This window comes from Bactrocera neohumeralis, chromosome 5 (genome assembly GCF_024586455.1).
Source record: "Bactrocera neohumeralis isolate Rockhampton chromosome 5, APGP_CSIRO_Bneo_wtdbg2-racon-allhic-juicebox.fasta_v2, whole genome shotgun sequence".
NCBI classification, from domain to species: domain Eukaryota; kingdom Metazoa; phylum Arthropoda; class Insecta; order Diptera; family Tephritidae; genus Bactrocera; species Bactrocera neohumeralis.
The window spans coordinates 13,853,864-13,881,125 of record NC_065922.1 but is presented as its reverse complement, the minus strand read 5'-3'; the positions used below and the strand labels follow the sequence as shown (position 1 = coordinate 13,881,125).

General features: G+C 35.7%; 5 protein-coding genes across 7 annotated transcripts in view; 2 read left to right on the top strand and 3 right to left on the bottom strand.

Annotated features, from left to right (window-relative positions):
• Positions 1 to 7,426, bottom strand: part of LOC126758824 (nuclear factor of activated T-cells 5) — a 95,023-nt gene extending 87,597 nt beyond the window's left edge. The window contains exon 1 of the mRNA XM_050473211.1: positions 6,684 to 7,426. Within this exon, the coding sequence (XP_050329168.1) occupies positions 6,684 to 6,771 (88 nt within the window). The 5' untranslated portion in view covers positions 6,772 to 7,426. The remainder of the gene's footprint in view (positions 1 to 6,683) is intronic.
• A 320-nt stretch (positions 7,427 to 7,746) lies between these two features.
• LOC126758832 (transport and Golgi organization protein 2) lies at positions 7,747 to 9,815 on the top strand. Of its 2 annotated transcripts, XM_050473227.1 has the most exons (5): positions 7,747 to 7,885; positions 7,942 to 8,277; positions 8,357 to 8,479; positions 8,777 to 9,026; positions 9,107 to 9,815. In XM_050473227.1, the coding sequence occupies exons 2-5, from the start codon at positions 8,136 to 8,138 to the stop codon at positions 9,594 to 9,596; spliced, it is 1,005 nt and encodes a 334-aa protein (XP_050329184.1). In that variant the 5' UTR covers positions 7,747 to 7,885; positions 7,942 to 8,135; the 3' UTR covers positions 9,597 to 9,815. The 2 variants fall into 2 exon arrangements, with proteins under 2 accessions (XP_050329184.1, XP_050329185.1); XM_050473228.1 differs by having other exon boundaries at positions 7,748 to 8,277; positions 8,900 to 9,026.
• Positions 9,816 to 9,846: 31 nt separating this feature from the next.
• LOC126758823 (RRP12-like protein) lies at positions 9,847 to 15,583 on the bottom strand. Its single transcript, XM_050473207.1, has 14 exons — positions 15,369 to 15,583; positions 14,750 to 15,306; positions 14,562 to 14,678; positions 13,715 to 14,505; positions 13,018 to 13,639; positions 12,691 to 12,950; positions 12,489 to 12,623; positions 12,263 to 12,422; positions 11,920 to 12,192; positions 11,595 to 11,863; positions 11,002 to 11,177; positions 10,689 to 10,928; positions 10,112 to 10,424; positions 9,847 to 10,029 (listed from the first exon to the last, which is right to left on the bottom strand). The coding sequence occupies exons 1-14, from the start codon at positions 15,508 to 15,510 to the stop codon at positions 9,927 to 9,929; spliced, it is 4,158 nt and encodes a 1,385-aa protein (XP_050329164.1). The 5' UTR covers positions 15,511 to 15,583; the 3' UTR covers positions 9,847 to 9,926.
• A 396-nt stretch (positions 15,584 to 15,979) lies between these two features.
• Positions 15,980 to 21,399, top strand: LOC126758833 (transmembrane protein 68). 2 transcript variants are annotated; one of them, XM_050473230.1, is made up of 5 exons: positions 15,980 to 16,287; positions 16,347 to 16,621; positions 16,710 to 16,848; positions 19,728 to 20,394; positions 20,455 to 21,399. In XM_050473230.1, exons 2-5 carry the CDS (start codon positions 16,576 to 16,578, stop codon positions 20,563 to 20,565), a joined length of 963 nt encoding a protein of 320 aa, XP_050329187.1. In that variant the 5' UTR covers positions 15,980 to 16,287; positions 16,347 to 16,575; the 3' UTR covers positions 20,566 to 21,399. The 2 variants fall into 2 exon arrangements, with proteins under 2 accessions (XP_050329187.1, XP_050329186.1); XM_050473229.1 differs by having other exon boundaries at positions 15,980 to 16,621.
• An 821-nt stretch (positions 21,400 to 22,220) lies between these two features.
• On the bottom strand, positions 22,221 to 25,461 carry LOC126758826 (mannosyl-oligosaccharide glucosidase). Its single transcript, XM_050473215.1, has 2 exons — positions 24,344 to 25,461; positions 22,221 to 24,277 (listed from the first exon to the last, which is right to left on the bottom strand). Exons 1-2 carry the CDS (start codon positions 25,229 to 25,231, stop codon positions 22,505 to 22,507), a joined length of 2,661 nt encoding a protein of 886 aa, XP_050329172.1. The 5' UTR covers positions 25,232 to 25,461; the 3' UTR covers positions 22,221 to 22,504.
• Between the last annotated feature and the right edge of the window lie 1,801 nt (positions 25,462 to 27,262).

Sequence of the window (27,262 nt, the reverse complement as noted above, 5' to 3'; positions counted from 1 at the left end):
TACAAAACTTGAAACCAACTTCATGTTCATATTTATTTTTCCTAGTAAAATTTTTTCGCGTCGTACACAAAGAGCTGCCAAACACAAATTAATACTCTTAAGGAGATTAAACTGCTTTCGTACATAAAAAGTCGATTCGGTTTGCGCGCACATTTGAAATGAAATCCGAGTCAAATTTGATCATATGCTAAATTTTTTAAACTTTGGACTGCCTGAGCACCAATTATAGCCCGGTAGCATTAGTCACAGCATTTATATTTTTATTTTTGTTGGCACTGTAAAGAAACTGGTTTAGTTGCGGTTGAAACCAAGTGGAAAGACAAGCATAAGAATGTGACTGAAGACACAAAAAAATTCATAACACTCAAATTTAAAGTTGTTTTCATATTTTTCAGATTACAACTGGTTTTTGTTCAAAAAAAAATTATATATGTATACGTACACGAAGAGAAAAAGAATAAAAAATTGCATAATAGGTCTAGACTAAAAAAACAACAATAATAATAAAAAACAACTCAAAAATGTGATCGCAAAAGTGTTCGACGCCAGTAGACTTTAGAAAACAGAGTTGCCAAACAAAAAAATTAAATAAATAAGAGTTGCGAAACATAAAAGCCATCTAAATTAAAAAAAGTCGTTTATTTACTTATTTAAAAAAATGATCAGCAGTATAGAATAAACAAAAAATACCTGCTATCCACACTTTAGTATTCGAACTTCTTAAGTAACCCGTTTTTTTCCTCGATAAAGGTATTTTTATTTGATTAATACCAGACAAAAAAACCTTTTGACGTTTGGTAATCAATTCTTCCGAAAATACTTTACAGGCAGACATTTGTGATAGCTACAAATCTAATCGTATTGGGTACTTGATTTTAAATTTTATCGTTCATATTTTATCTTGATATTGATATTCCCATAAATTGAATGCATTGCTATAACGAGTATTATCAAAATCATATCTTTTCTTTTATGCTTTTTTTCTCAACTTTTACCGTTGCGAATTCCGTACTTAATGATAGAGACGACGTTTTCAACAACTCCTAGACCAATAAATGTTACTGTTATAGAAATATTTTGGGATCATAAAAATTTCCACTGCAAACGAAAAATATTACGGTGGGTGTACCCTTCAACAGTTGTTCTCTCAAGTGTGGATGGAAACAAATATTTATCGGTGAGCTGAAAATCGAAACATTTATTGGTCAAATTACGGCAACTGAAAACACTGTGGAACATTTTTGGGATTATTGTCTGGGGGGTGAGAAATTCCAAGTCATAAAAAAAACTGACACATACGAACGCCAAACCATTTGAGGGTTTTACTATACTGACCTAGTACCATCACCCTGACTTGGAATTTCTCACCCCCCAGATTAGCTGTTGTACTGTGAAATATAATTTTATGGTTTGTTTGTCAAAAACTATAAAAAAATATGTAATAGATCAATGAGAAGAAAAAGAAAGCCAACTACGGGTTTTATTATCGTATCCAAAACCGTCGAGTTTACGAGACAGGAACGAAGAGGGATTTTTTTCAGGTTAAATGCCGTCAGCTCGGCGGTTTTCTTAAAATTATTTGTAGAATTTTTTTCTTTTGAAAATCGAAAAAATATTGTGGAACTAAAACTTTGGTTTAATTCAAATTTTATAAAAATATAATATATTATTTTTAGAACTATTTTCTCACGAAGTGTTTTGAAAAATTGTCCGTAAAAAATATCTTAAATTTAGAAAAGCTGATTGATTTTCAAGAAATGTCTCTCAGCGTTACTTTTAAAAAGACGGTATATTAAGTTTGCCATGAGGTTTGTAACCCGATTCGGCGATATCCGTCTTTCTGTCCGACTATATGTAAGTCTATCAGTTTTTGAGATATCGACTCGAAATTTTGCACGCGTCTTTTTCTCCCCAAAAAGCATATCATTTGTCAGAATCGTCGATATATGGCTTCTCTAGTATACCGGTATAGCTGTTATACAAATTGACCGATCAAGCTCAAGTTCTTGTATGGAAAACTTTTTTGTTTTACGAGATATCTTCACGAAATTTCGCATAAATTATTGTCCAAGACAAGTCTATAAATTGCGAAGATATTGTTCGAATCGGACTAATATAGCATATAACTGCCATACAAACTAACCGATCAAGCTCAAGTTCTTGTATGGAAAGCTTTTTTGTTTTACGAGATATCTTCACGAAATTTCGCATGAATTATTGTCTAAGACCCAACAACCGCTGAACATATTCTTCGGATGGGACTTCTATAGCATATAAATAGCTCCCATAACAACTATATATCCAAACTCAATATAACTCCCTTTTTATTCCTTTTTTTATACGAAATGCAGCAGTGAAGGGTACGATGATTAGACTAGTTGTTTGCACTAATGTCGTAGATAATTATATAGCAAAAGCAAAAACAAGGTGTTAAGTTATGACGTCTGTATAAAAAATTAGTAGTTACGTACTCGAATATTCACACATATTTAATTGACCATAACAATGGCGTTGTTGTTTTTACTTTATTAAATAAATATTGCTGAAATTGCAATGTGTTTACTTTTTAGAAACAAAATAACTAGTTATTCACTATTTTCGCCAAGTACATACATATGTACATACATACATACGAAAGCTCGTAGTCTTTTTATTGCCGAAACAATTATACTAATTCGTTGGTTAATCAATGCGGAATTTCATTTCATAACAAACAAAAATCCCCAACAACAGGGCGGGTGGACTTTTGAGCCGATCTCCAAACGCCGCTCTAAGCAGCATGATATTACAACAACCAAGTGAGTGAGAGCGCAAGGTGTTTGCTCGGCTACATGCACACACACTCGTCTCGTTGGATACATATTCGTATGTGCATATCGCCGATGAGTGTAAATAACAGATAATTGATGAATGCATAGTGCAATTTAATTGGTCAAACCTACGTCATTGGTTAAAGGCATTTCCGCATATACACACACTCATGTACTTCGCTTAGCTATTTAGTTATGCACTCATGCATACATAAACAGTTGTAATGCCGCCGTCGAGAATGCGATTCTATGAATTAAGATCTCGTTTTTGCTCTTCAATGGGAGACGATGCCAAAGTGCAAAAACGCTACGGCCCACTCATTCCAAGTCAGACTGTATCGGGAAGTGATTCTACCGTTGGCTGACTAATGTTAGCGGTAATAAAATGCAAAAAACAAATAAAAACAAAAACAAAAACAAAATATCCATATACATACATACATACATATACGTATACATATATGTACATATGTGCTAAAACTTAAATACAAAAAATAAATAAATAAAAGGCAAAGCCGATCATGTGCAAGGAAAATAATAGAGTAATGGCCAATCATGACATGCAATTTAACGAGTTGACTACTATTAAATGCTTACTTAATACGAGTATCTGCTGCCAACAACAACCAGACAATGGTGCCGACAAATTGCATTAATCACGCTATCATGCAATATATGATTGCTTGTATGTGTGTAAGTGCAAGATATTTGCAAAATTTTAAAAATATGTTTTTATGTATGTATGTACATACATACATATACATACATATATTCGACGATATATAAAAACCTTTTTTATTCGATTGTGTTAAGCAGTAATTGTATGATTTTGGAATGTTTTAACTATTTTAAAAAATATCGCGAAATTTAAATTTTTTTGTAAAAATGTCTGCCAAAAATTCAATTTTCAGTTTTTTTCTCCTTCGTCCAAGTTCTATGTTAAGATTTTAACTAAACCAAATATTTTTCACTTTGAATGATCCTGTAAGGAGTTATCCCGCCAACAGCGGGCACATCTTTTTTCCGAGGGGTCGCCGGAAACGGCGTCGCAATGGCCGGGTTTAAAATATTTTTACCAAAAATTTCAGAATTTCTTTGTTAATAGTGTTTGTTTGTAACAATAAAAAATTCCAATAAAAAATTTCATTTTTTATATGAGAAAAACATTTTTGAAAAAATACTGTTTTTTATACGAGAAAACCTATGCGACCCCTTAATCAAAAAATTAAGGCACATTTTTGTGGAGCAGCAAATTTTCTACAACTTATTATAGAATTTTCATTGACTTATTCTATTCATATAAAGAAATAAAATTGCTTAAAATAACCAAACTTCAAACGTTAATGTCTTTTAAATGTTTCGGTTTGCGAAAAGTCGTAGACGACCTTTTTGTATAACATTCAATTTCCTACAAAATGTATGAAACGATTTTTTTTTCAATTAGTTGGAAGCGATATTGAATTTTTCTAACTGATAGTAAGAAAAAACTAGAGAACTGTGAGATGTTCTTCCATCTCGTTAGAATTAAAAGCTCATACACGCAGAAATTTTCTTAGAGATTATTCTTAGATTATCTAATTATCTATTTTTCAAAGCATCAAACGAAAAAAAAATATTCGGATTTTTTATCCACCCATGCTTATATACTTTTAGCTGCCGAAAATAAATCAAAAGTCTCAGCTACTATTTCAGCAAACTATTTCCTCATGCGCACTTCCACAGAATGTTTTGTTAATTTATTTTCTCTAATCATTTAAATAAATATTTATCCATATTCAAATTGTTAATAATCTAATAATAATATCATTCATACTTATGTGCATACATATGTAGGCATATAAATACATTTAAATATGTAAATACCTATTTGGCTTACGAGATCTACTTGCAACAACACAAATATCCCACTGAGCAAAATAGAGGCGATATCCATAGGTGTCTACTGACTGAATTTTTTAGGAGATTTTTTGAAGACATTTGTGTTTCTTTTGCTATTTCAGGAAAATACATACATATGTATGAATGTGTGTGGGTGTATGTATGTATATACATTTTGATATCATTCGAAAATAATATGGAGAGCGCAACGTAAATGATTTGTTTACTCACTGGGTTCGGTGGAACAGTGAGAACTATGTATGTAAATGTGTGTAATTATGGATGTGTTTAGCCAAGACGGTGTGCCACTGACGTCAATTTATAATTGCTATTTGCATTGGTTGTTGTTTTATAAGTATGTAAATACATTTTCATAAATATCGCGTGCGATGTCTGCAGAGCGATATTAAAGAAACATACATTTGCACATTTATTTAAGAATTTTGATGTTTTTGAAGATTTCCTATAGTATGTACTTACATATGTAGGCATACAGATCTGTATAAGTTTGTACCTACTTATGTATGTATGTATGTATGTATGTATGTATAACATGTAATAATTGCATTGAAATTGTAAGATTTGAAGTGGTAAAAAATATTATTACACCGGTCAACAAAAAAAATTTTGCGGTTTCTCTTTTCATGCTCAAATTCTGAAAAATAATGGGGTTTTTACTTTTATCTTTTAAAGTTTGCTCTTGCTTGATGCGAACGGTGCTGATTTGGTAATACGAACATAAAAGAAGTAAGAAAAAAAATCGACTTAAGCAAATTTCCATAAAAAAAATATTTTTCCCTTATTTTTGATGTAGGAGAAACTTAAATTTAACATGCAAAAGACAGACTCAAAACTCGTTTCGATCGGTGTCATTCATAATATGATATTTAAAAGCATAATTCTAAATTGAACTTAATCACCCTCAATTTCACGAGGATACTTTGAAAAAAAAGCATACATTTTGTTTTTGGTCGTACAATTTATATGGCATTTCTATAATGGTCCGATATCGGCGGTTGCGACCAATGCACAACTTCTTGCGGTAAAAAACACATTTCATAACTATATCTAGTCTAGTCTAGGCTAGTATACAGACAGACAGATGTATGTATACATATGTACATATATTTTTATAGAGTCTACCAACTCGAAAGCGCAAACTGTGAAAAAGTACATTCCAAAAGCTGAAAGGTAATTTTATAGCTTTCCTTTTGTTATTTTTTTTTAGCCTTTGGAAAATAAGTACAAATCTGGTCAGTCGAAAAATCCTCCACAAGTAAATGTTATGCACACACATGTACACAAGAAGGTTGACACAAGTAATTTGTCACACAAAACAATTAACGTAGTTGTAATGAAGGCAATTACGGATAATTAAATTACATCTACAAATTAGATGCGATTCGCATCCATTTCAATTTGCCATTCTGCTCCTCCAAAACAAGTCGTTATTTACATCGACATACATACATGTATGTATGTACATATAAGTTTATGGGTATGTAAGTACATGTGGGTATTTATATGGATATATTTATAAAATGTCATGAAATTTTTCTTCAACTATTTGCGTGATAAGCTAAAAATATCCATAAAGTCTTAGAGGTAAGTCTTCATGATTATGTTGCAGAATAGTTTAGATTGTTATAATTATAGAAAATATTTTATTAAAAAACTATTTTCATTAGATGCAACTTTTTCATTCATGTTTTAGCTTTAAAATCAATACAAAATAAACGTAATGATTAATTCGTTTAATTTCGTGTTTTAATAAACAGCAAACATTACTTTCATTTCTTACATTTCTATATACGAATATTTTCTCATATTCGTTTGGAAAAAACCAAACACTTAACAGTACTTGAATTATTATATATTTGGGTCAGTCACTCCAGTTCTTTTTCATAACTATTTATGAATTTTCACCGGTTACTTTCTTCTTACAACCCATTCTACTTATCTCTACCTTAGGTGAGTACACTTTAGAAAACAAACCTGTTACACGGGGTTTCGCCGCAATTGAAGAACTGGTGCTGCTTTCTGCTGCATTGCTTCCGCTGGTTCGGGCACACTTCAAAAGCATTTTCAATGCTTTTTTTTAATTTACAATATTTACAGTTGTATTGTTTGTATGCAGCACAAATTTTACTGCAAATGCGTTAATTATTATCAATCAATTAAAGATGACCCAATCAGTTGTTCTGCAGGAGGACCCTCAAGATGCCGAAATAATTGTATATTTCTGTTATGCCACTACAAATTATGCATTACTTTGATAATTGAATTATTTGCTTTGTAATTAATTTTCTTTAAACACTTATCGTTGCATATTTTGTTTATATTCAACAAAACTATTATATATTTCCACTTCAAGCACTTTGAGCACTTTATTTTCGCTTCTACATTCGTTACTATTTTTAGCAATTTTCTGTACTGCACGTTTTATTTTACATGTTCATTTTCTTCCCTGTGCTTAATGGGCAATCATTTTTTCCTCAATTCACACACACACGTTTTCAGGACTAGCTTGACGAGTTCGCCACCACACTGTCCCATGTTTTGCATTCCAACAGCCGCGATTTAGATTTAATTTGTTTTCAACAGCTTAGGAAAGTTTTAAATTTTATTGAATTCCTTTTCAACGATAAAATATTTAATGTTAAACAATAATATTTCTAATTTGTTGAAGAATTCTTGGACAAAATCTACTAGTTACGATACAAAATAGAATTTACGCTTTACTTTAACTTCCTATAGACGAGTTTCGCAATTTCGCTTTCGACTGACATTCCAAAAGTTGACAGGGTTGCATGGCTAAAGTAAGTTATCAAGTAATATTTAGTATTGAATAAAACAAGTTTTTAAATTACACAAGCATGAACAATTCATAATACTTGACAAAACTAGATTTTAATTCAAAATTATTTAAATGCATTAAATGTTTGGAAATCTGTCGTAACACCAAATCCAAATACATTGTAATAAGAAACTTACCAACACTAAAAACATTGTTTACCTATTACCATATGATAGCAAGAGAAAGCATAACATTTGTACCGTATGTCAAACAAGAAACGGAAAGAACTGCTGCTGGTAGGCAAAATCTGTTTACCTTCCGATTGGAGTGTGTTACACATATCTACGGATTATTGCTAAGAATGTGTCGTTGTGATTAGATAAGAAATTAGTGATAATTAGTAAAGAATGTAATATATAATCTTTAAATAGGGGAAGTTAGTATTATTCTCTTTAGATAATCGACTGTGCCACATCTCGCAAAACAATCTTAAACGCACTATATATGTGAATACATAAAGACCTCTAAAGAAATTTAGACAATTGCCTTCGGCAGTACTCACGATTTATTCGCTCCACTGACACGTTTAGGATTTAAAACGCAAAAAATAAGAGAAAACTAACAGCATTTTTCCACAAATATCAAAAAATATGTGTGTGATATTTTTTTACGTGAACTCAAATCCAACCTCCGGCGGTTATAAGCTTATTCTAGCATCAAATCGGGATGAATATTTCGCCAGAGATACACAAGATGCAGCAAAGTGGGCTAACGCCGAACATGTTTATGGAGGTGAGTACTGACATACATAAATATGCAACAATTCATGCAGTATGTTTTCTTTGTTTTGAATTTTCGTATTGCACATCAGGCATTGACCTCGAACCTGGACGTGAAGGTGGCACTTGGCTAGCTATTGGTGGTCATGGTGGCGTATTTAAAATAGGTGCGTTGCTGAATTTGACTGGCGAACCAAAACCAAGGAATGCTGCGGGTAAGCATTATCAAGCCACTAGCTAGATATAAAATGTTGTCATATGCTAACCTTTGTTACTTTACTTACTACGGCTCATTGACCCCTAACTGCATACAAACGTACATTCACACATTAACGTTTACTTATCACGAATTGAACTTGCATGATGCCTTTGTGTGTGGTTCGTATACAAAAATATTTATTAACCACTTATTTTTGTCAATGCAAATAAATCAATGTTATTTACGCTAATCTCTAATACGCTGATAAACAATAATTCATAAAACAACTTGAAACATATATATATGCGCATAGCTACACACCATAACATAATGCACTTCAATTATGACAACAATAAGGCTGATACAACAGGGAACAACACTCCTCCTACAGACAACAAACCATTACTACTACTGAACAATGAAAATTTTTTGTTAGGCCGTGGCATGATCGTCTCAAATTTTGTCTCTTCCACGGATGATTGCAATATAAAATCTTACAACGCTGAACTATTGGCCGATTGCACCAAGTACAGCGCTTTCAATTTTGTGTCAATCGAAATTGGGTTAGTAACATTTATATTTTTATATATTTATTTATTAATATTTATATTTTAATCTTATAAAAACATTATTTTTATTTCAGTGATGCGAATAGACCTGCTGCTATAACGCTGTTAAGCAATTCGCCGCCCACTTTGGAGCATTATGCTGATGGCAAATCTTATGGTTTTGGCAACAGTCTGGATGCCGTACCTTTTCAGAAAGTCATCCACGGACGTCAACGTTTCCAAAACATTGTCGAGAATTTCAACAAAAAGCTGTCAAACACGCCGTTAGAGGATGCGCAAAATCTACAAAATGAATTAGTGACAAATTTAAAGAATTTGTTAAAGTGTAAACAAAAGTTTTGGCCAGATGCGGAATTGAAACGACGCGCGCCCAATTGGGGCGAACACTTGAGTGCGTTGAATGTGAATGTGCCGTTAGCGGACTACGGCAGTCGCACACACACCGTTATACTGATTGATGAGCACAATAAAATGCATTTCTACGAGGAAACAATGGCTGGACTAGATCCCGAGGGTGAATGGCGACAAACACATATCGAAAAACAGTTCTTTCAAAAACTGTAAATAAGTTGGCAACGCGAAAAAGTTTACAATGCTTTGGTGTGGTGCGCTGCTAATTGGTTGTACAAAACTCAATGCCTCTTAATAGAAATGTTTGTACTCAGGTGTAATGACTAAAATGTTTTTTTTTTTGCATAAGGATCTAACAAATAGGTGATAATAGAATTGTGTACGTGTGCTTTCATTGTAGTTGTTTAAATAATGATTTAAAGTTTTATTCTCTGCCACTGTTTTGATTTATAACTCTTACTAGTTAACAAGATAATTTTATTTTATTTTATATATATACATACAGTTAGTTTGCGGTTTATTGCATTACGTTTTATTGTTTTATTATTTGTAAGCCTTGGCGACTCTTTGTTTGACACCTTTCAGCGCGCCTTTGCGTGCGCCGTTCACTATGTTCTTAAACGTGCCTGCATGTTTTGCGCGTTTTCTGTAAAACAACAAAAACAAATAGCAAATAAATAAAATTATGTAAAACAATGAAATGAATGAAAACTGTAAAGTTAACGTACCGTTTGTTCAGCGTGTTTCTAGTGAGCGGTATATACGCAAATGGATCGAGTTTGCCCTTCTTCTTCATATCACCTTTGGCTTTCTTAGTCGTGTAGTCGCTCCCAGCGTACGCGGAGGCGGCTGCAGACTTTCCAGATTTAGCTGTTTTTGCTGAGTAACCGGATTTCATGGATATCGCATCACTGGCGGCGCCCAAGGGACGATGTATACCCTTACCACCGGCCACATATTTGGAGGCCGATGTTTTGCCCGAACGCATGCTGGTGGCGTCTGTTGCTTTACGTTTACGGCTCGTGGCAGGCATTTCTTCTTCTACGAAATTAAATTGATTACAAAAAAGAAGAACAGGAAAAAAGGTCAACTAAAGTTGCGCCGAAGCTATGATACCCTTCACAAATAAAAAAAGTTTCCATACAAGAATTTGATTTTAATGGGTTAGTTTGAACAGACTCACGGACCGTATAAATTGACCCAGCTTACTGATCCGTTAGTTATACATATGTATAACTTCGTAGCAAATTTAATACACCCTGATCTGGGTATAACAATAAAATTATATAAAAAAAAACAACCAACCATCACTTGAGTCCACCTCCATGCCACGCTTAGGCGCTTTCTTCACCTCGACACCTTCGTCTTCGTCATCCTCATCATCATCATTGCCATCGCTGCTGCTCTCGTCGCCACCAACGCCACGCAATGCTTTATCGCTTATAATCAGTCTTCCATCTTCGGCGGTTTTGAAGCCACGATTTGGATCCTTATTCTTTGTTTTTGTGCTGCCCGCAGCGTTTGCATTCTCATCGGGACGATTTGCTGTTGGGGGCGAAAAAGTGGAACCGTTACATAAAAAACACATAACGGATATATGCAATTATTGCAAACGCACTCAACACATTTCCGACTGACTTAATATCAGCCAAATCCACAATGTCCTCCGGATCTTCGCGTATAAAAGTGTTGGCGCGCTTCTTGCTCTTCTTTTCAGCCTTATTGCCCTCGTCGTCGTCTGTATCCATGTCTTCGGGCAAATCGGAATCGGAGTCGGCCAAAATGTCATCAATGCTGCAAGGGGATTACATAAGTGTTGGTATTATAGACGGAAGTAAAACAACAACAACAAAAAAAAAATAAAAATAAAAAAAAAAAAAAAAAAAAAAAAAAAAAAATAAAAAAAAAAAAAAAAAATAAAAAAAAAAAAAAAAAAAAAAAAAAAAAAAAAAAAAAAATAAAAAAAAAAAAATAAAAAAAAAAAAAAAAAAAAAAAAAAAAAAAAAAAAAAAAATAAAAATAAATAAAAAAAAAAAAAATAAAAAAATATAATAATAAAAAGTAATAAAAATAATATATTAACAACAAAAATAACAACAGTAAAACGACAAAATTGTAATATTAACAACAACAACAAAATAATAATAGCAACATACATATATAATACCAATAATAATAACAACAGTCACAAAATCAAAAATAGCAACATACGTCACACTCTTCTTTTCTAGCCCAGCCACGAATTCATCCTCTGATTCCTCTTCGTCCTTCTTATCCTTTTCGTTCAGCTGCTGTCTGTTCTCACGACGCATTTGCTTGCGTATTTTCTTCAGACGTCGATGTGTCACCTCATCATCGCCAGGCACGAACTTGATCAGCTCTTCAGCTGTGAAGCGCTTGCAAAGCTTTTTCAACAAATAACCGATTTGTATGCGGCAATAACGTTTTGTGTCCTTCGCCATGGCGGAGAGCGCTTTCATCTAAATTTTTCTTTAAAATTAGTTACTGCGACACTTAAGTCATAAAAGAAACTTACAATCGTTTGCAAATGGTTGGCAACCAGCGGTGAGGGCATTACTTTGATGAATGTTATCAGAAAGGCGACCGACGCTTCGGCCAATGAGCGTGTCTTCTGCACGAGAAACACTAGTATCTGCTCCATTATGAATTCGAGTGTGTTAATTGTTAGATTTTTGCCCTGCTGTTGGACCACAGTGCGGAAAGCCAATATGGTGTTGGTAATAAGCGACTCATCGCCGGCAAAACCGGCCGTCAGTATATCGACGAAATCATTCAATTTGCCAGCCTCCTGTGGTTTAGAAATAATAAAATAATATTAAATATTTGGAAAATTACTATTCATGGGACAAAATAAATACCTGATACAAATTCACCAAGAATGTAATGAGTTCTTCGGAGACATTTTCTTTGCGCGTCGAAAACTCCTTATATGAGATCACAGCTTCCGGTATGGTTTTCATAACAATTTTGTCATTCACAGTTAGAGATTTACGGTTTTCAATAATAATTTTCAGGCATCTAAGTTGCAAAATGCAAAGTTTATAAATTAGTTAAAATTCTAAATTTCCAAATCTCAAACCTAACCTCAAACGGGCGGCCTGGCACACAGCACAGCTTGTGGCAAATGCGTCCAGCAGCAGTTTCTGTAAGGCTATGCTATTTTTGCGTGCGAATTTCTGACACGAAGCTGCCTCGGAAGTGAGTATATCACGCAGGAGTCTGTAGTAAAAAAAAAATATTATTAATAACGGTTATTTTCAAACAAATTTAATACTTTTTAACGTACTCATATGTTCTGCGCTGTTGCTTTTTCAATTTTTGCTCATCTTTGGCGACCAGCTTGGACTTTTCGTTCTTCAGCACGGGTACTATGAACTCCTCGAAGAACACACGTATGATTTCGCTGGTTTGGAAGAGCAGCAAAGCAGCGTTGATGTCGAAAATCGAGTCGTATTCGAAGGTGCCGACGGCCGTGTTAGAAAGTTGTGTTTTGGCAGTCTCGAAAAGCTCCTTAAGCACATCCTCTGGTGTACGCGTTAGATAGAGCTGTTGAAATAGTTTGAATGAATGTAAGAATGCTATATTTACACAAATCTTCAAGCTAGCTTCGTACCTTAATGACGTCCAACGTCTTTTTGCGCAGATCCGCCTCGTATGTGGTGTTTGGTTTCTGCGCGTAAATATTGAAAAGACGTGGTAGGAAATTTTTGGAGTATTTTGCCAAAGCTTCTTTGATTTCAGCGCTCTCCTCGTTCGCTATCAGCTCGGTCAAGCCATCGAAGATGGGTGCACGAAACTCTGGATTATTATCCAGCGCATTGCCCAAAGTGGGCGCAATCAAGCGTAAGTTCTCCGGATCTGCGGGCTCGCGACAAAAGCCTGGGAATAGACCCCACAGCTGACAACACAACAGCTCGTATGTATGTGACATGGACTTTTGTTGGTCTTGCGCGTGTTGATGCCATTTGTTGTTGCAATCCAAAGCTAGTGGCAAAACGAACTCTTTGAAGAATTTAAAGGTGGCGCCTTTGGCACCTTGACGTAAGAGCGGCAGCAACCAGGAACGTTCCAATAAAACTTCGCCTTTGCTGTTTGTTAACGGTATCGTCTTCAGCGCATTCTCCGGACCCATCGATTGTATGGCGGCAATGATGGTGTGTTCGATTTGTACGCGCAGCGCGCTCTGTGTGTCATAACGCTTCGACAGGGTCAAAAGTGAGCGCGAGAGTTCCTTGCTGGGGAGATGATAGAAAAGTATTAAGAGAGTAAATTCAGATTTTGGCATAACTTAATATTCACATGGTATATACCTGTAATGCTTGCCACAAACTTCGAAAACAATGGAAAATACTAAAATCACGTGTTTGGCCATTTCACCGAATGGCGCATTCAGCGCTTTCTCGAGCGACGCGATAATGCGCGTAATCGACATGCGATGAACTTCCGCCTGCTCAGCTGTCTCACTAGCCGGCTTCACGCATTCGTATAGCAGCTCTTTTAAACAATTCGAAACACTGCTAATTATTTCCGCGCGTTCCGACATCCACAAATCTGTCGCGCAGATGTCGATGAAGCGCGGCAATGCATTCATGCACAAATTCAAGTCCAACAGCGCCAAATGAATGTGACCCTCTTTGAGCACCGTAACCCAAGCTACCGTTTGACGTATGTCAGCGCGATCGGGACGATATTCGTGTATGGCGGCCAAGAGTTTTGCGCATAACGGGCCATTCAAATTTGTCGTACGCGAGGCGAAGAGCGCATGCAGCGCTTGGAAGCAATTGGTGCGTATGAGCACGTTTGCAGCGGTCATTATGGAGAGAAGGCTTTCACATACCGCACGTATGTCCTCGGTTTTAAGCCCACTCAAAATGTCTTTGAGTAGTGTTAGTGTATGCAACACGGTTGTTTGTGAGTTGGTCAGGACTTCGGGTTTAAATTGATTTAAACAGAACTTCGTTATGCGATTGCTGGCCGGATGGCTCTTAACTTTCGGTTGCTCCTCACTGACGTCCTTCTCAGCATCTTCGCCCTTGGGAGCACGCATAAAGGAGCTGCCGTGTATGATGGATACAATAGCATGTTGAGCGGCTTTGCGCACCTAAGCAAATAACGGTAATTTGAATGTTATTTTTAAAATATTTATTTTTTATACACCTTTGGCTTCGAGTGTATGGTAAACGAAAGTATAGCGTCAATATACTGCCAAGTTGACGAGTAAGTCCAAGTGTTGTAGTCCTGCGCACAGAGTAACACCGACAAACAACCGATTATCTGTAAATGTTATTCACAAAAATAATATTACTAATAAATTTTACTTTTCACAAAAATGTTGTGTTACGCACATATTTGATTATAGTCTGATTTGTGGACTCTATAAAACGTTGCAGACACGTTAAAAAGGTTTGTGCTGTCTCTCCAAAACGCTTACGTAGCACCGTCGCCGGCACTGACTTAATGCCCATAGACAACAAAGAAATACCAGCAATGATGTCATTGTCTTCCGTGCTGGCCTCAATCTGTTCCATAAGTAAGATAAAATACTCTGTTGACGATTCTGTGCCACCACGTTCGCGTATAACTTCGGTAAGTGCTGTTAGTATGGCTAACATTTCTTTATGCAAATCGGAGGAGGCACGGAAACCTACTAACAAACGTTTAAAGCTCATGTTGCTGCAGGCGCTATAGTTCGAAGCGAATGTTTTGAAAGTTTTAAAAGTGCCTTGTTGTGATTCCGACATACTCTCATCTTCCAGTCCATCGTCATGCAAGCTGAACGACTTCAGACTACCTGCAACATCATTGACTGTAGTCGTTTCAGCGTTGTAAGCCAAGCGTTGATCATGTTTCATGACAGCGTCCAGTGTGAGTGTAGTCGGATCAGAATTCGCTTCTGGTGGAGCTATGCGTTAAGAAATAAAGTTAAATAAATTTCTAACACAAAAGTCACATTTGTTTACCTACCTAAACTCAAATTGGGCTGAAAGAAGCGCGACTTGGCTTTCAGACGATGCTTCATTTGGTCAGGATTTGAAGTGGACGACTGCCCTTTGCTCCATGTTTTGCCTTTAGTATGGCGCTTTAGTTTAGAACGAAATTTTCCCATTTTACGCAACGTTTTGAAAAATGAAACTATTTAAAACTGTTTCAAGAATTGAGAAAACAAAAACACGTGTCGGCGAAGCACTGTGCTGGTTTAAGAGAATTATTTTAGTGAAGAATGTCATGCAAAACGGAATTGAATTGCATATTTTGCTGTCAAGGGTTACTGAAGCAAAATAAATTTGAGCAGAAGAAATATGTTGGAAAAAAAATTGAAGTTATATGTTGATTATGAAGACGGATATGATTTGCTTTACATTAAAATTATTATTTTTACATCTAACACAAGAAAAAATGAAAATAAAAATGTATAAAGCACTTAAATCTCATTTCATTATAATAGTACTTTTTTTAATAGTAAATATTTTTTCATACTTTTTTGGTTTTTACTTCACAAAAACTGTTGGAAACACATCACTGCTGTTAGAACAGCTGTCATTTGTGTTTGTTTTTGTATTCAGTTGATGTTTTGCCATTCGTGGTTGATGTTCGATTTTCTTATTACGATTGTATAAAAAGAGAAGTAAACAATCAATTTTGCAACAAAAAGTGTGATAATGAAAAATAGGAAACGCATGTGTAATCATTTGCAGAGATATTAAAAGAAAGGCCAAACTTGAAAGATAATTGTGTGAAAGTTAATTGTGAAATACATAAATAAATAACTAAATATTTAACATATGAGTTAAGCAAATCTATAAAGTATTTGTTAGTATCAACTAATTCGGCACAACGGCAGCGCAGCGAAAAGAAAGTAATTGGAAGTTTAAGTGAAAATTAGGTCAGAATAGTGGAAAAAGCGCAAAAACGTACATAAATAAAATAACTACGTTTATTTAGGTTGACCTTAATGCCTTACGGTGTGCTGGAATTGTGTAAAATAAGTTTTAAAAGAAATAAAGCACTAAAACCGCAAGGGAGTTGAATGACACAGCGCTGTCCACTGCGATTAGTATACAGTGGATAGCATTTTGTTTTGTTGGCGCATACGCAGATCCAAAAGGCGCTATCTAGTTCTTTGTGTTGTTGCGGTTAAAAACAAGCAGTAGAAGCAGCATTGAAGCACAGCATGGAATATTTACAAGACTTGGCCAAAAATCTGTTGGATTTTCTATGTAAGTAACCAATTTTATATATTCTAGAAGCTTTTTTATTAAAGAAAGTTCTTATCCATATATGTATGCATCCAAATTTACGCTTTAGCCACCTACATTGACTTGGACTACTCGCTATGGCTTTACCGGCTGCTTTGGCCGCTAATTGTAACATTCCTGCTTCCGATGGTCTTCGTGGCACTAATTTACATATCATTTGTGATGTTATTCATTTACAAATTGCACAGGTAAGATTATTATTTTATTTTTGCCATAGTTAGCATTATATGGTAGGGGGGTAGCAGCGTTCCACTCGTGCAATTTAAGCATATTTGACGCATATTGGACTTGTCTGCAATTATTGCAAAATAGTGAAAAAAAAATTAACCTGTGCTCTTAATGGGCAGTTATTTCCATACATTTTATAAATCAGTGGGCATTATGGTGATTGAACAGTTTGTCATATTTGTATATAATTGGATTTGTTTTTGTTGTAACAACAAAAGCTGTGCACAAATACTTAATAAGATACGAGCTTGCTTATATTCAAACATTTTTTTGTGCAACAATCAGGAAGTAAATGATTTGTGCTTTTTGGTCAAGCACCCAAAAATTTTTCGGAAAAAGTTATGAAATAACACAAAGTACATATTATTTATTAGCCAGAAATTTAAGTTTAGACATTTAATTAGTGCAAATGAGCGTCATTAAATTATGGCTGTGTCTACACACATAACTACGCATGATTGCTTTCATTTCTTATGCATATTCATATACCATAAGTATGTATATCTCAATAAGTGTACAAAAAACTGTGCTTAGAGCGTTTAGATTTCTTTATCGCTTTTTGTTTTGTTTTACTGTGATACTAAGTATTATATATTGCCCTTTTAAACGTATGTCGTTTTAATTTAATTTTAATAGCTGCTTGAGAGTGGAATTTGATTACTGATTTATGCACAGGTTGTTGGCTAATAGTTTTTATATTACTATGCTATTGTATTGGTGACTTGTACAACACCTGTTTTTAACCATTTCCAGCTGATGAGTGAAATTTTGACAGGCCGAAGAGGTGAAGGCATAATAAAATCTTGTAAGCTTGATGCTACACATTTGCAAAATCATAATTATGACAACGCTACTTTTTTAATGGCATACAGATATTTTTTTTTATATTTCTTGTTATCTAAATATGTTATTATATGTATTATGTCATTAACCTGTCTTACAGGTTAGTTAAACATCACAATTTCTGGTCAAGGCCGATTTTGTAATCTCGGAATGCCTGCACGTTCATATTTATTACACAGATGCTTGTATGTTTACATACATATGTATGTGTATCGTTGCAAAATTGTTATAAAATGTAGAATTGTAATTTCTTGCTCATATGTTTGCCTAGCTTACGTTTTTATTGCGTTTACAGGCTACTTGTTGAAAGCGTCTAATGTAAACAAATAGTTTTTGCTTCTATTTAAAAGAAAACTAATAAATTTGTAATAGCACAAGTAATCATTTGCATTTCACAACATTCAAACCTGCGTTTTTTCTATTTAAACATTTTTATATGTATTTTCGAAGTATTTCGTCAAACAATTTTGCTTTATATGGAGAGTTATGCCGAATTTCCTTAGTCCAGTCCATTATTAACATGCGACCTTCAATGCGTTCACACAAATTCAAGTCAAAAAATTTATTATTCAAAAAACCATACTTTTAAATAAGCTTTAAGTTATCAGCATGCGAAGGGATTTGAATTTGGAATACGTACATACATATATACTTGTATATGTACATGCATCTACATATAAAACATTTATATAAAACATATAATTTATAAACCTAGTAAATAACATCACAAGGCATTAATTAATATAACGAGTATAATTGTTATTAAACTAGTTGAGAAGGGCTAAACTTAATTTTATTTGCTCGGTGCATGTTTCAGAAAGTTATAATTAAAACTTTACAAAGTCAATGTAACATTTCTTTTCATAATTTAAAATTTATAATGTTTACATATTTTTTCTACTTAAAAGTTTTAGATGTGTCAATACCCCATTACTCATCAATCTTTTGTCATCGCTTTCCTTATCTATAGAATTTTTTATATGTCAACTATGTAAATAAAGCTAAAAACACAGTGCAACGTGAAGCAAGAAGCAAAGCAACCGTTTCTACGACGGTCGGGTCTATCTAACAGGAACGGACCCGTATCTTTATACGAACGAGAACTGTCAATCCCAGAATACCTCCAAATTACTTCAGGAACTTTTTCTGCCTTAAATAGTCGTTAGAGTTCATGCCGACTCCGGTTACGTACACCTGATTGTTGTATATGAAGTTTGGTTAGCAATAAAGCTTTAGGAATTGAGTCGAAAAATTTTGGCTTTTAAATTGCATTTATTTTGTTGTATTTCTAACGTAAAGTTACTCGAAAATGCTTTTCTCTAATCTTTAATATATTTTCGGTTTACGTTTCACTATGCACCCAGCCTTAGTTTCTAATTAGCATGTATTGTATATATAAAATACATAGTATGTGTGTAGCTATAAGCATTCGCTTTCGATAATGTATTTTCTACGCAATAACTCGCATTTTTTTTTATCAGTTGCGTCGTTTTTATTTAAGTGCTGCTGGACATATTTTTATTACTATTATTTTGCAACAAATGTTGTCGACATCTGTCGATATTTGTATCGTTACTGAAGCAGATTTTAATAAATCATAGCCTGTAATTATAAAATAATTACTACTAGATTAATTCAATTGTAGTTTTGATTTACGAATTGATAATTTAATTTTTGTATGGGTCTATCATTAACCATTAACCAAAATGTGCTGAGTTGATCGATAAGGGATGTTGAGATCTTCTACTATCTCTTTGATGCCAAAGCGAAGATTTTCAAGCGCTAGTTTATTAACTCTTTCGATGTTGTCGTCATTAATAAAGGTAGTTGGACGGCTCGTATGAATATGAGCTGTGTGATGACATATTCCATACTATAAATTTAAGTTTTGTAGGATTTTTCCAAAAATAGAGATTACGATTTCAATTATTCACAAATAATTTCAGGTTATCAAATTAATATGCTAATTTCCTCACTGTCATTTACACTTTTTCAGGGAGGTGATCATGCGCGCCGTACGCACCGATCGCAAATTCTGGGAATTCGGTCGAAAATTGGTCGCCGCATTGTGGGATGCACATGCGCGCATTTATCACGGCTACGAAGTGATCGGCATGGAGAATATACCAGAGACTGGACCAGCACTGATTGTATATTATCATGGCGCTATACCCATTGATATGTATTACTTGAATTCACGCATAATATTGCAAAAGGATCGGCTAATATACACGATTGGCGATCGCTTTCTATTCAAATTACCCGGTTGGGGCACAATATCCGAGGCATTCCATATAAGTCCCGGCACAGTGCAATCGTGTGTTGGCATACTGAAGGAGGGCAACATGCTGGCCATATCGCCGGGTGGTGTTTACGAGGCACAATTCGGCGATCACTATTACGAGCTATTGTGGCGCAATCGTCTCGGTTTTGCGAAGGTCGCATTGGAGGCAAAGGTGCCGATAATACCATGTTTTACACAAAATTTGCGTGAAGGTTTTCGTCAATTGGGTATTTTTCGCACTTTCTTCCTGAAACTCTACAATGCGGTGCGCATACCGGTCTATCCGATCTATGGTGGTTTTCCGGTGAAGTTTCGCACATTTGTCGGTCGGCCGTTGGAGTATGATGGCACGCTAACGCCGGAGGAATTGCAATTGAAGGTGTGTGTGTATGTTCATTGCTAGTGTTTTTGTATAAAATTAGTATTTCTTTTATTTTAGGTGGCAGCCGCTTTGGAGGAGTTGATAAACAAGAACCAACGCATACCGGGCAGCATATTTCACGCGCTGCTCGATCGCTTTCCACCGTTTCGTAGTAAAACAAAAGTGTAAAAACGAAATTTTGTTTAATTGAATTATTTATGTACTTAGTGTAAAGGTGTGTTCCCATATCAGCAATTGATTACACCGATTGCAGCAAATCTCCATAGTATACTCTCTTGTGTTATTTAAGTTTTTCTTTCATTTCTTTTGAGGGGAGGGAAACGCAAAGACTATCCGCTATCTATAGAAGTAATTTTATTGCGCGTATTTTTGACAACTTTGAGGAGGAAAAATAAAAATGTAAACAAAGTATACAATAAATAATTATAAGTAATAGAAAAACAGGATTATAAAACGTCAAACTGCATCTATAAATACTATTTATGACATACTAGTGTATCACTAATCCATCTACATACACGCTAATTAAAGTTCAGCTTTCCATGTTTCCATAAATAGCCATAAGTGTACTTAATACAGCAGAACAATTTTCTATTAATTTATTATCTAGTTAATTTTATACTCTAGTTAATTTTAGCTTAACCAGGGGGTTTAGGGGATTCCTATTTATACATATGTATGTATGTATTTGCACGTCAGTGCTTTCAGTGAAATTAACAGGCGCCACAATGCGTATCATACAATTAATATGTTTCAAATACGTTATAATTTATGTAAACATATTTTTTTAAACAAATATATCAAAGAAAAACAATTCAATTGTATAGCTTAATAGTAGATTAAGAGTGTGTACACATAAATATTTACTTATTTTACTTACATTCATACATACATACACAGATATATGTATTAATTCAACGGTATTGACATTGTTGTCTCTGTAAATGCTTAGCGTGACGTAAATAAGAAATGAAAATAAATATCTTAATTTATTGCGTATTATATGGCGTGTGGAAATTAATAGTACATAAAACATTAAAAAAAATGAAATAAAATAAATAAAAAATATAAAGATAAAAATGGTATCTTATTTGCTTATCACCTATGCATATTCTAAGCAAAAATTAAGTAATGAGAGCATTTTGTTGTTGTAGTGGCAGAATTCTGCCGAGTTGACAATCTTCGGCCGAATAAAAAATCCGAGTCCGTTTCGGTTACGTAGGCCCGACTGTCGTGCGCGCGGTTCTCTTTTGTACTTTCACTCTCTTTCCCTCTTTCGAAGTTGATGTTCGAGTTCGAAAATTCTATATCATATTAATGCTGTCCATAGTACGGCCTAAACTACTTAGACGCGTGCAGAAGCCTTTGAAAATGGTAAAAAGCGAAAAAAACAGAGTAGTTTGAAACCCATTGTACTTCCCCATTCAATTCCCACGTCAGTCTTCGGAACGGACCTGGATTTTTATCTGACCAAAGACTGTCAACTCGGCAACATTCCTCCAAATTGTTTCAGGAATATTTTCTGTCGCGACAATTCATTAGAAAAGGAGCATAAAATAACAAATATTAAAAAAAAAACTTATATTCTTATATTAAAAATGGTTTATCCCGCTTTACGCAAAACTAAGAGTATTTTGGAAAAAAGTTATATTGGAAAGTTGTAGGGAATGAAATATAGACATTTGTATTAACACCTTTTTCATATAACCTCAAACATTTGCGCGTTCCACTTACGTAAACCCAACTTTTAAGGGTTCAATATCGTCGATAACAACAGTGGCTAAAATGCATTTCTAACGCCTTAAAAATCAAACTCAAATCAGTTTTAAGCATTTCTATGTTTGAATTGATTTATTTCGAATTAAAATTATACAATTTTTGGCCTTAGTATTTTATTATTTCTAATTGTTTTTGCAAGTTGCGCGAAACACAATTTCTGAAATATTAAGAAAATCGGCAGACTATGCTTTTTAGTACGAGAGATAAACACTACGATCTTCGATTCACACTGAACAATAAAAACTTACATAATACATACATATGTACGTTGGCATGCATATATAGCGTACAATTTCTATATGCGAAATAAATGATATAAATATTAATTTTAGTATTGCTCCGACATAATAAGTACTACTAGAGAAGTCCAACCCGTAAACGGATAGCAGCCTTTGCCCTGCCCTGTGGTGTCGTCATATTGCTCCCACAGATAGCCGGTTCTTTGGTATTCCCTGAATATGTTGTCTACAACATTCTCACGCAATTCGTTGTAGATTTCACGCGCCAGCGCTGTATATGGACCCTCGACGGTGCCGTAGTGATGCAATGCCCTAATCGCTAGATAATTGATATTTATCCAGATGGGACCACGCCAATATGGCGGATCATGCTCCGTATTACGTTTCATGTACAATGGTGCGCTCTTGGATAGTGAACGTAGACCATAATTGGTCCATAACATATTTGGGTCGCGTAAATCGCGCAGCAATTTGCCTAAATAAACTGAATCGTGGTCGAGTATTTGCAGTAGGAAGGGAAATAGATTCGCATAACCATATGTGGTGTCGACAAATTGACGTTCTGGCTGCTTCATGGTGACGCGCACCATTTCCAATTGTTGTTGTTGATATTTTTTCAGATTTTGCTTGGTCACTTGTGGACGCTTAAGCACCACGGCGTCTGTGTGTAGACCCCAATCGGCATAGGTCTCGGTGAAGGGACTCAAATGCTGTTCATTGAGCAATTGGTTGTCGGCGAGAAAGGAGGCGGTTTCATAATATTTAATACTATCTTTACCCAGTATGTCGGATAGGTCGCTCATCACTCTCGCGGCTAGCGCTATCCAGCAGCGCAAATCGACATGACGTTCATAGTTGGTGGGATGAGAGGCACGCGGGTAATCATCTAAGCCCGAAGTGAGCGTTTTTGGGTTCAATTCAGTCTCACTGGAGGCATTACGTCCACGCCAATAGTAAGTGCCTAACACATCGCCACGCTGCGTGGTATTGTACCAGGCGAACCAGGTTTGCAGACGTGGATAGAGTCGCTCCAATACGTCGAGCCGTCCTTTTACCGACAGCTCCTTTTTATGATGTGTGAGTATTTTGTCTAGTGTGAGGAAAAATGTGGGAGGATTGGCGTTGGTGTTATGTTGTACAACGAATTCCTCCGGTACTTTAGCTAATGCCTCGACGCCTAAGATCTGTTCTCTGGGTATCCAGCCTTCTATGTTCAGCAAATCGAACCAATGGCACATGATATCCAGCGCAATGTCCAGGTCCCATGAGGATATGACGAGTGCTTGAAAACCTTCATCCCACAAGAAGCCACGTGGAAAGAAGGAACGCGACGGAACGGAGGTGTAAAGCGGTGCTTTCCAATATGGTACTGGTTTCTTCGTATAAACCGATTTCACTTTACTGGAGCCATAAAAGTAACCAATACCACCTATCAAATTGCTAACGGCATATTTGGCAAATTTGATTTCATTGGCTGAATAACCCTCGGCAAATAAATGGAATGTGTCCTCAAATCGTTTATCGAACTCGGATAATTTCTCTTGTAAGGCATTTGTAAATGCCCTGCCTGTTGGCGGCTTTGACACATTCTCATTCGAATATCCGGTAGTGGATTGGTATATAATATCCATGGTGAAATCCACTTCGGCGGTGATTTGTATGGCAATAAAATTGGGATCAGCTGCAACTACACCGTTTTGTGAGATCATTTCACCGGGTAAACCGACAAAACGGTTGTCACGTTTATCCGTAAATACACGGAAATGTGAAAAAACGGTTTCCTTTAATTTGCTAAGCGACGGTGCCACTGTGCTCAAATAGGATTTGTGCAGTATTCTGCCTTTAATTGGTTGAAAACGCAACTAAAATAACAATTTCAAACAATTATAATCAAATAAATTTTATTATTGATTTATTGCAAAACACACCTTGAATTCGCCCAGACCCAGTGTCTCGCCATAGACACCTGCTTCGGGACTGTTGTCGTTTGAAAGATACCTAATATGACCATTTGTGCGCTCATCGAGCGCCACATACCAAATTAGAGATATCGAGTGATCCCAGGTTTTCGTTACATTACGCACAGAAATACGCGCTGTCCAATCGCCACCCAGTTTTCTGCCACCAGGATACTTAATAAATGAAGTTTTCAACTCGAATGGCAGATCGTGTATTTCTTGCACACCAAATGTACGTCCATCATGATGCGTCCAGCCGTATTTGTCGAGATTATCACCGATTTCACACCAATGTCGTATGCCTCTACCACCGTGTCCCAAATTGGACGGTGTATACCACATCAAACCCATTACTAGCGAGTGTGGATCGCGTGTTTTCATACCGAAATATGTAAGTGGCCGATAGGAGCCCCAATAGCGTTCCGGATCGTCCAACCCTGAGCGTGTCACCATTTTTTCATTATCAAACGGCGTGTTTACACGAGTTTCCAGGTAACCTAAGTAGCCAAAATAGGACGCTACACCCAAACAAACAAAACCGATCAGTGTCTTCCATTTATCCAACATTAATTTGGGCCACAGCGAGAAACTGCTACGTTTTTTATGTGCTCCCTTATTTTTATTCGCCCCAGACGTTGACGAAGAAATCGTACTAGAACTTGAGCCGCTGTTGCCGCCACTGCTGTGAGTAGAGTTTGAATCATTCTTTTTGTGTTTTCCCGAATTTTTGGTACTTTTGCTGTTATTGTTAGTAGGTGTTTGCGGATTGCTAGCTGTAGCTGCATTATTTGTGTTATTAATATTGTTTGAGTTTGTGCCAACACCGGCTGTGTTGACATTGCGTCGCTGCCTTGCCATGATGCAAATCGATTAGCTGTTTCTCACGTTTACGTGTCCGTTTACTTATCTATTGTTGAACGCTGTTTGCACTAAATTCATTTACCCCAATTAGACACAATTTTAAGGAGTATTTAGTTCAATCAACTCGATTTGGTTAACTTCTTAACGCACAATCACTCGTTTAAACATAATTTTATGAATTTTCTAAACTTAGCTGGTAAACGTCAAAAACTATACAGCTGTCACTAGTGTTTTTTTTCCAACTATTTCCTGAGAACGTTCTCTGACGTGTTTTCTACGCTCTCTGCTACCAAATTCATGTACGTTCTCTGCTACTTCATGTGTACCAGTGTTGAGCAACGTTCTTTACTTTGCGACATCTGCTGACAACATTGTGTGTAAAATTAATTTCAGCAGAAAAAATGCAAAATTTTTTCAATTTAGCTAAGATATCAACACTTTAATTTTATTTTGAATAGTAACTGCAGATGTCACCAAGCTATTGAGATATTCACCAAATACTTTCTTATTTGTCTTCAAAATATTAAAGAGGTGTATTGGACATTTATATATAAATATTGTCCATAGCCCAGTTTGCTTAGTAAACCTTCATATAGCTAGAAATCACACAGGTTCGACGCCCATTGCGAGCAAGTTTTTCAATTCTTATGGATATATTCTCAAATCCCTCTTCCATGTACGCCACACGTCATTTGCTACAACCCTTGCATCTAGGACGTGCCAGGGAAGTTGCAGGGAGATAAAATTCTCGGAAGGAAGCCAAGTGATCGCGATTAATTCAAATAGATACTTGGTGCCACAAGATGAGAAACACTTTTTGCTATTTTTTTGGAATCAAGATTCCGTTAAATTTTCAGAGGAAAACGTTACTATTTGAAAAATAATAAATATATAGTATGTGTCCCACTCAGACGATGCATTTACAAGAACTTGGCTCTGATTTCTTGTTTTTGTTGTAACGGGTACATATTCCGCGTTGGGACGGTAAGGATTAGATAAATTGTCATCGAGGGCATGGCAGTCCCAGGAAACGTGCTGTTTCGACGGGGTCGGACCATATGGAGAAGAGTGTCAGATGTGTAGGGTTAGCAGGGCATGCAAAGAGGTGGTTAGTGTCATGCGGGGACTCATTGTACGCTGATAATATGTTTAATATGCCAGGGTCTATTATTGATAAGTAGTAGTTTAACCTGCTACAGTATCCAGAACGAATTCTTCAATATCCACGGAAGAGACTTCCTATTCTCAGGCCATAAAAGAATGTTTTTGGAAATACATTTAGCGACAATAGAGAGGTAATCGCCGAGGCTGGGGAGAAATAGTGATCCGAAAAGTGCTCTTCTCCTCTTGAATTATATTCTAAACCACAATCACCCATCTTGAGATTCATTATCGAATAATATTCGACCGAATAGAACACGTCCATCACGCAGTGAAAAAAATATAGCAGCCGTAGCTGAGAGTGTACACGAAGACCGTGCAGAGTCGAATCATTCGCCAGTTACCTGTCGTAATGTTCGAACGAGTCATCCAAAATTGGACTCAACGGATCAACCATTTGAGACGTAACCGCGGCCAACTAAATGCCAAAGCATGTTCCCTCGAATGATAAAAAACATTCCCCACTAAACTTTTAGTTTCTGTTTTTTTTCTTAAAAAAAGGTAGGGAACCTCGAAATGGATCACCATTTAGAAGCATTGATAATGCAATTATAATGTTTGATGTTCAAAATCTGGAACACTTTTAGTGGATTAAAACAAAACTGGGTGTAGTCATGGAAGTATTTTTTGGCTTTCCGTTTATTAAGAGCTCAATATGCCTTCGGAATGTATGAATCTAGCGCGTTTTTCTAACAAATAATTATATTGTTCTCAACTTTTTTCGCCACAACTAATCCCTTCAACTCATTCGTAAACAATTCAACTGCTGCATAGAGTCGTTAAAATATCTCGGAGACGAGCGAAAATCTGCTCATTCACACGCGATGAAATATGCGCACACCGCATCTGACCATTTCGTACACCACA

Coding starts and splice junctions, on each gene's coding strand:
- LOC126758832 (XM_050473227.1), top strand. CDS start 8,136: ATGTGTGTGATATTTTTTTACGTGAACTCAAATCCAACCTCCGGCGGT. Junction 8,278..8,356: donor CGCCGAACATGTTTATGGAG/GTGAGTACTGAC, acceptor ATTGCACATCAG/GCATTGACCTCGAACCTGGA. Junction 8,480..8,776: donor AAAACCAAGGAATGCTGCGG/GTAAGCATTATC, acceptor ATATGCGCATAG/CTACACACCATAACATAATG.
- LOC126758823 (XM_050473207.1), bottom strand. CDS start 15,510: ATGGGAAAATTTCGTTCTAAACTAAAGCGCCATACTAAAGGCAAAACA. Junction 12,624..12,690: donor CAACAGCGCAGAACATATGA/GTACGTTAAAAA, acceptor TTTTTACTACAG/ACTCCTGCGTGATATACTCA. Junction 10,929..11,001: donor GTCAGTCGGAAATGTGTTGA/GTGCGTTTGCAA, acceptor CGCCCCCAACAG/CAAATCGTCCCGATGAGAAT.
- LOC126758833 (XM_050473230.1), top strand. CDS start 16,576: ATGGAATATTTACAAGACTTGGCCAAAAATCTGTTGGATTTTCTAT. Junction 16,622..16,709: donor AAATCTGTTGGATTTTCTAT/GTAAGTAACCAA, acceptor TTTACGCTTTAG/CCACCTACATTGACTTGGAC. Junction 16,849..19,727: donor TTCATTTACAAATTGCACAG/GTAAGATTATTA, acceptor ACACTTTTTCAG/GGAGGTGATCATGCGCGCCG.
- LOC126758826 (XM_050473215.1), bottom strand. CDS start 25,231: ATGGCAAGGCAGCGACGCAATGTCAACACAGCCGGTGTTGGCACAAAC. Junction 24,278..24,343: donor TGGGTCTGGGCGAATTCAAG/GTGTGTTTTGCA, acceptor TTGTTATTTTAG/TTGCGTTTTCAACCAATTAA.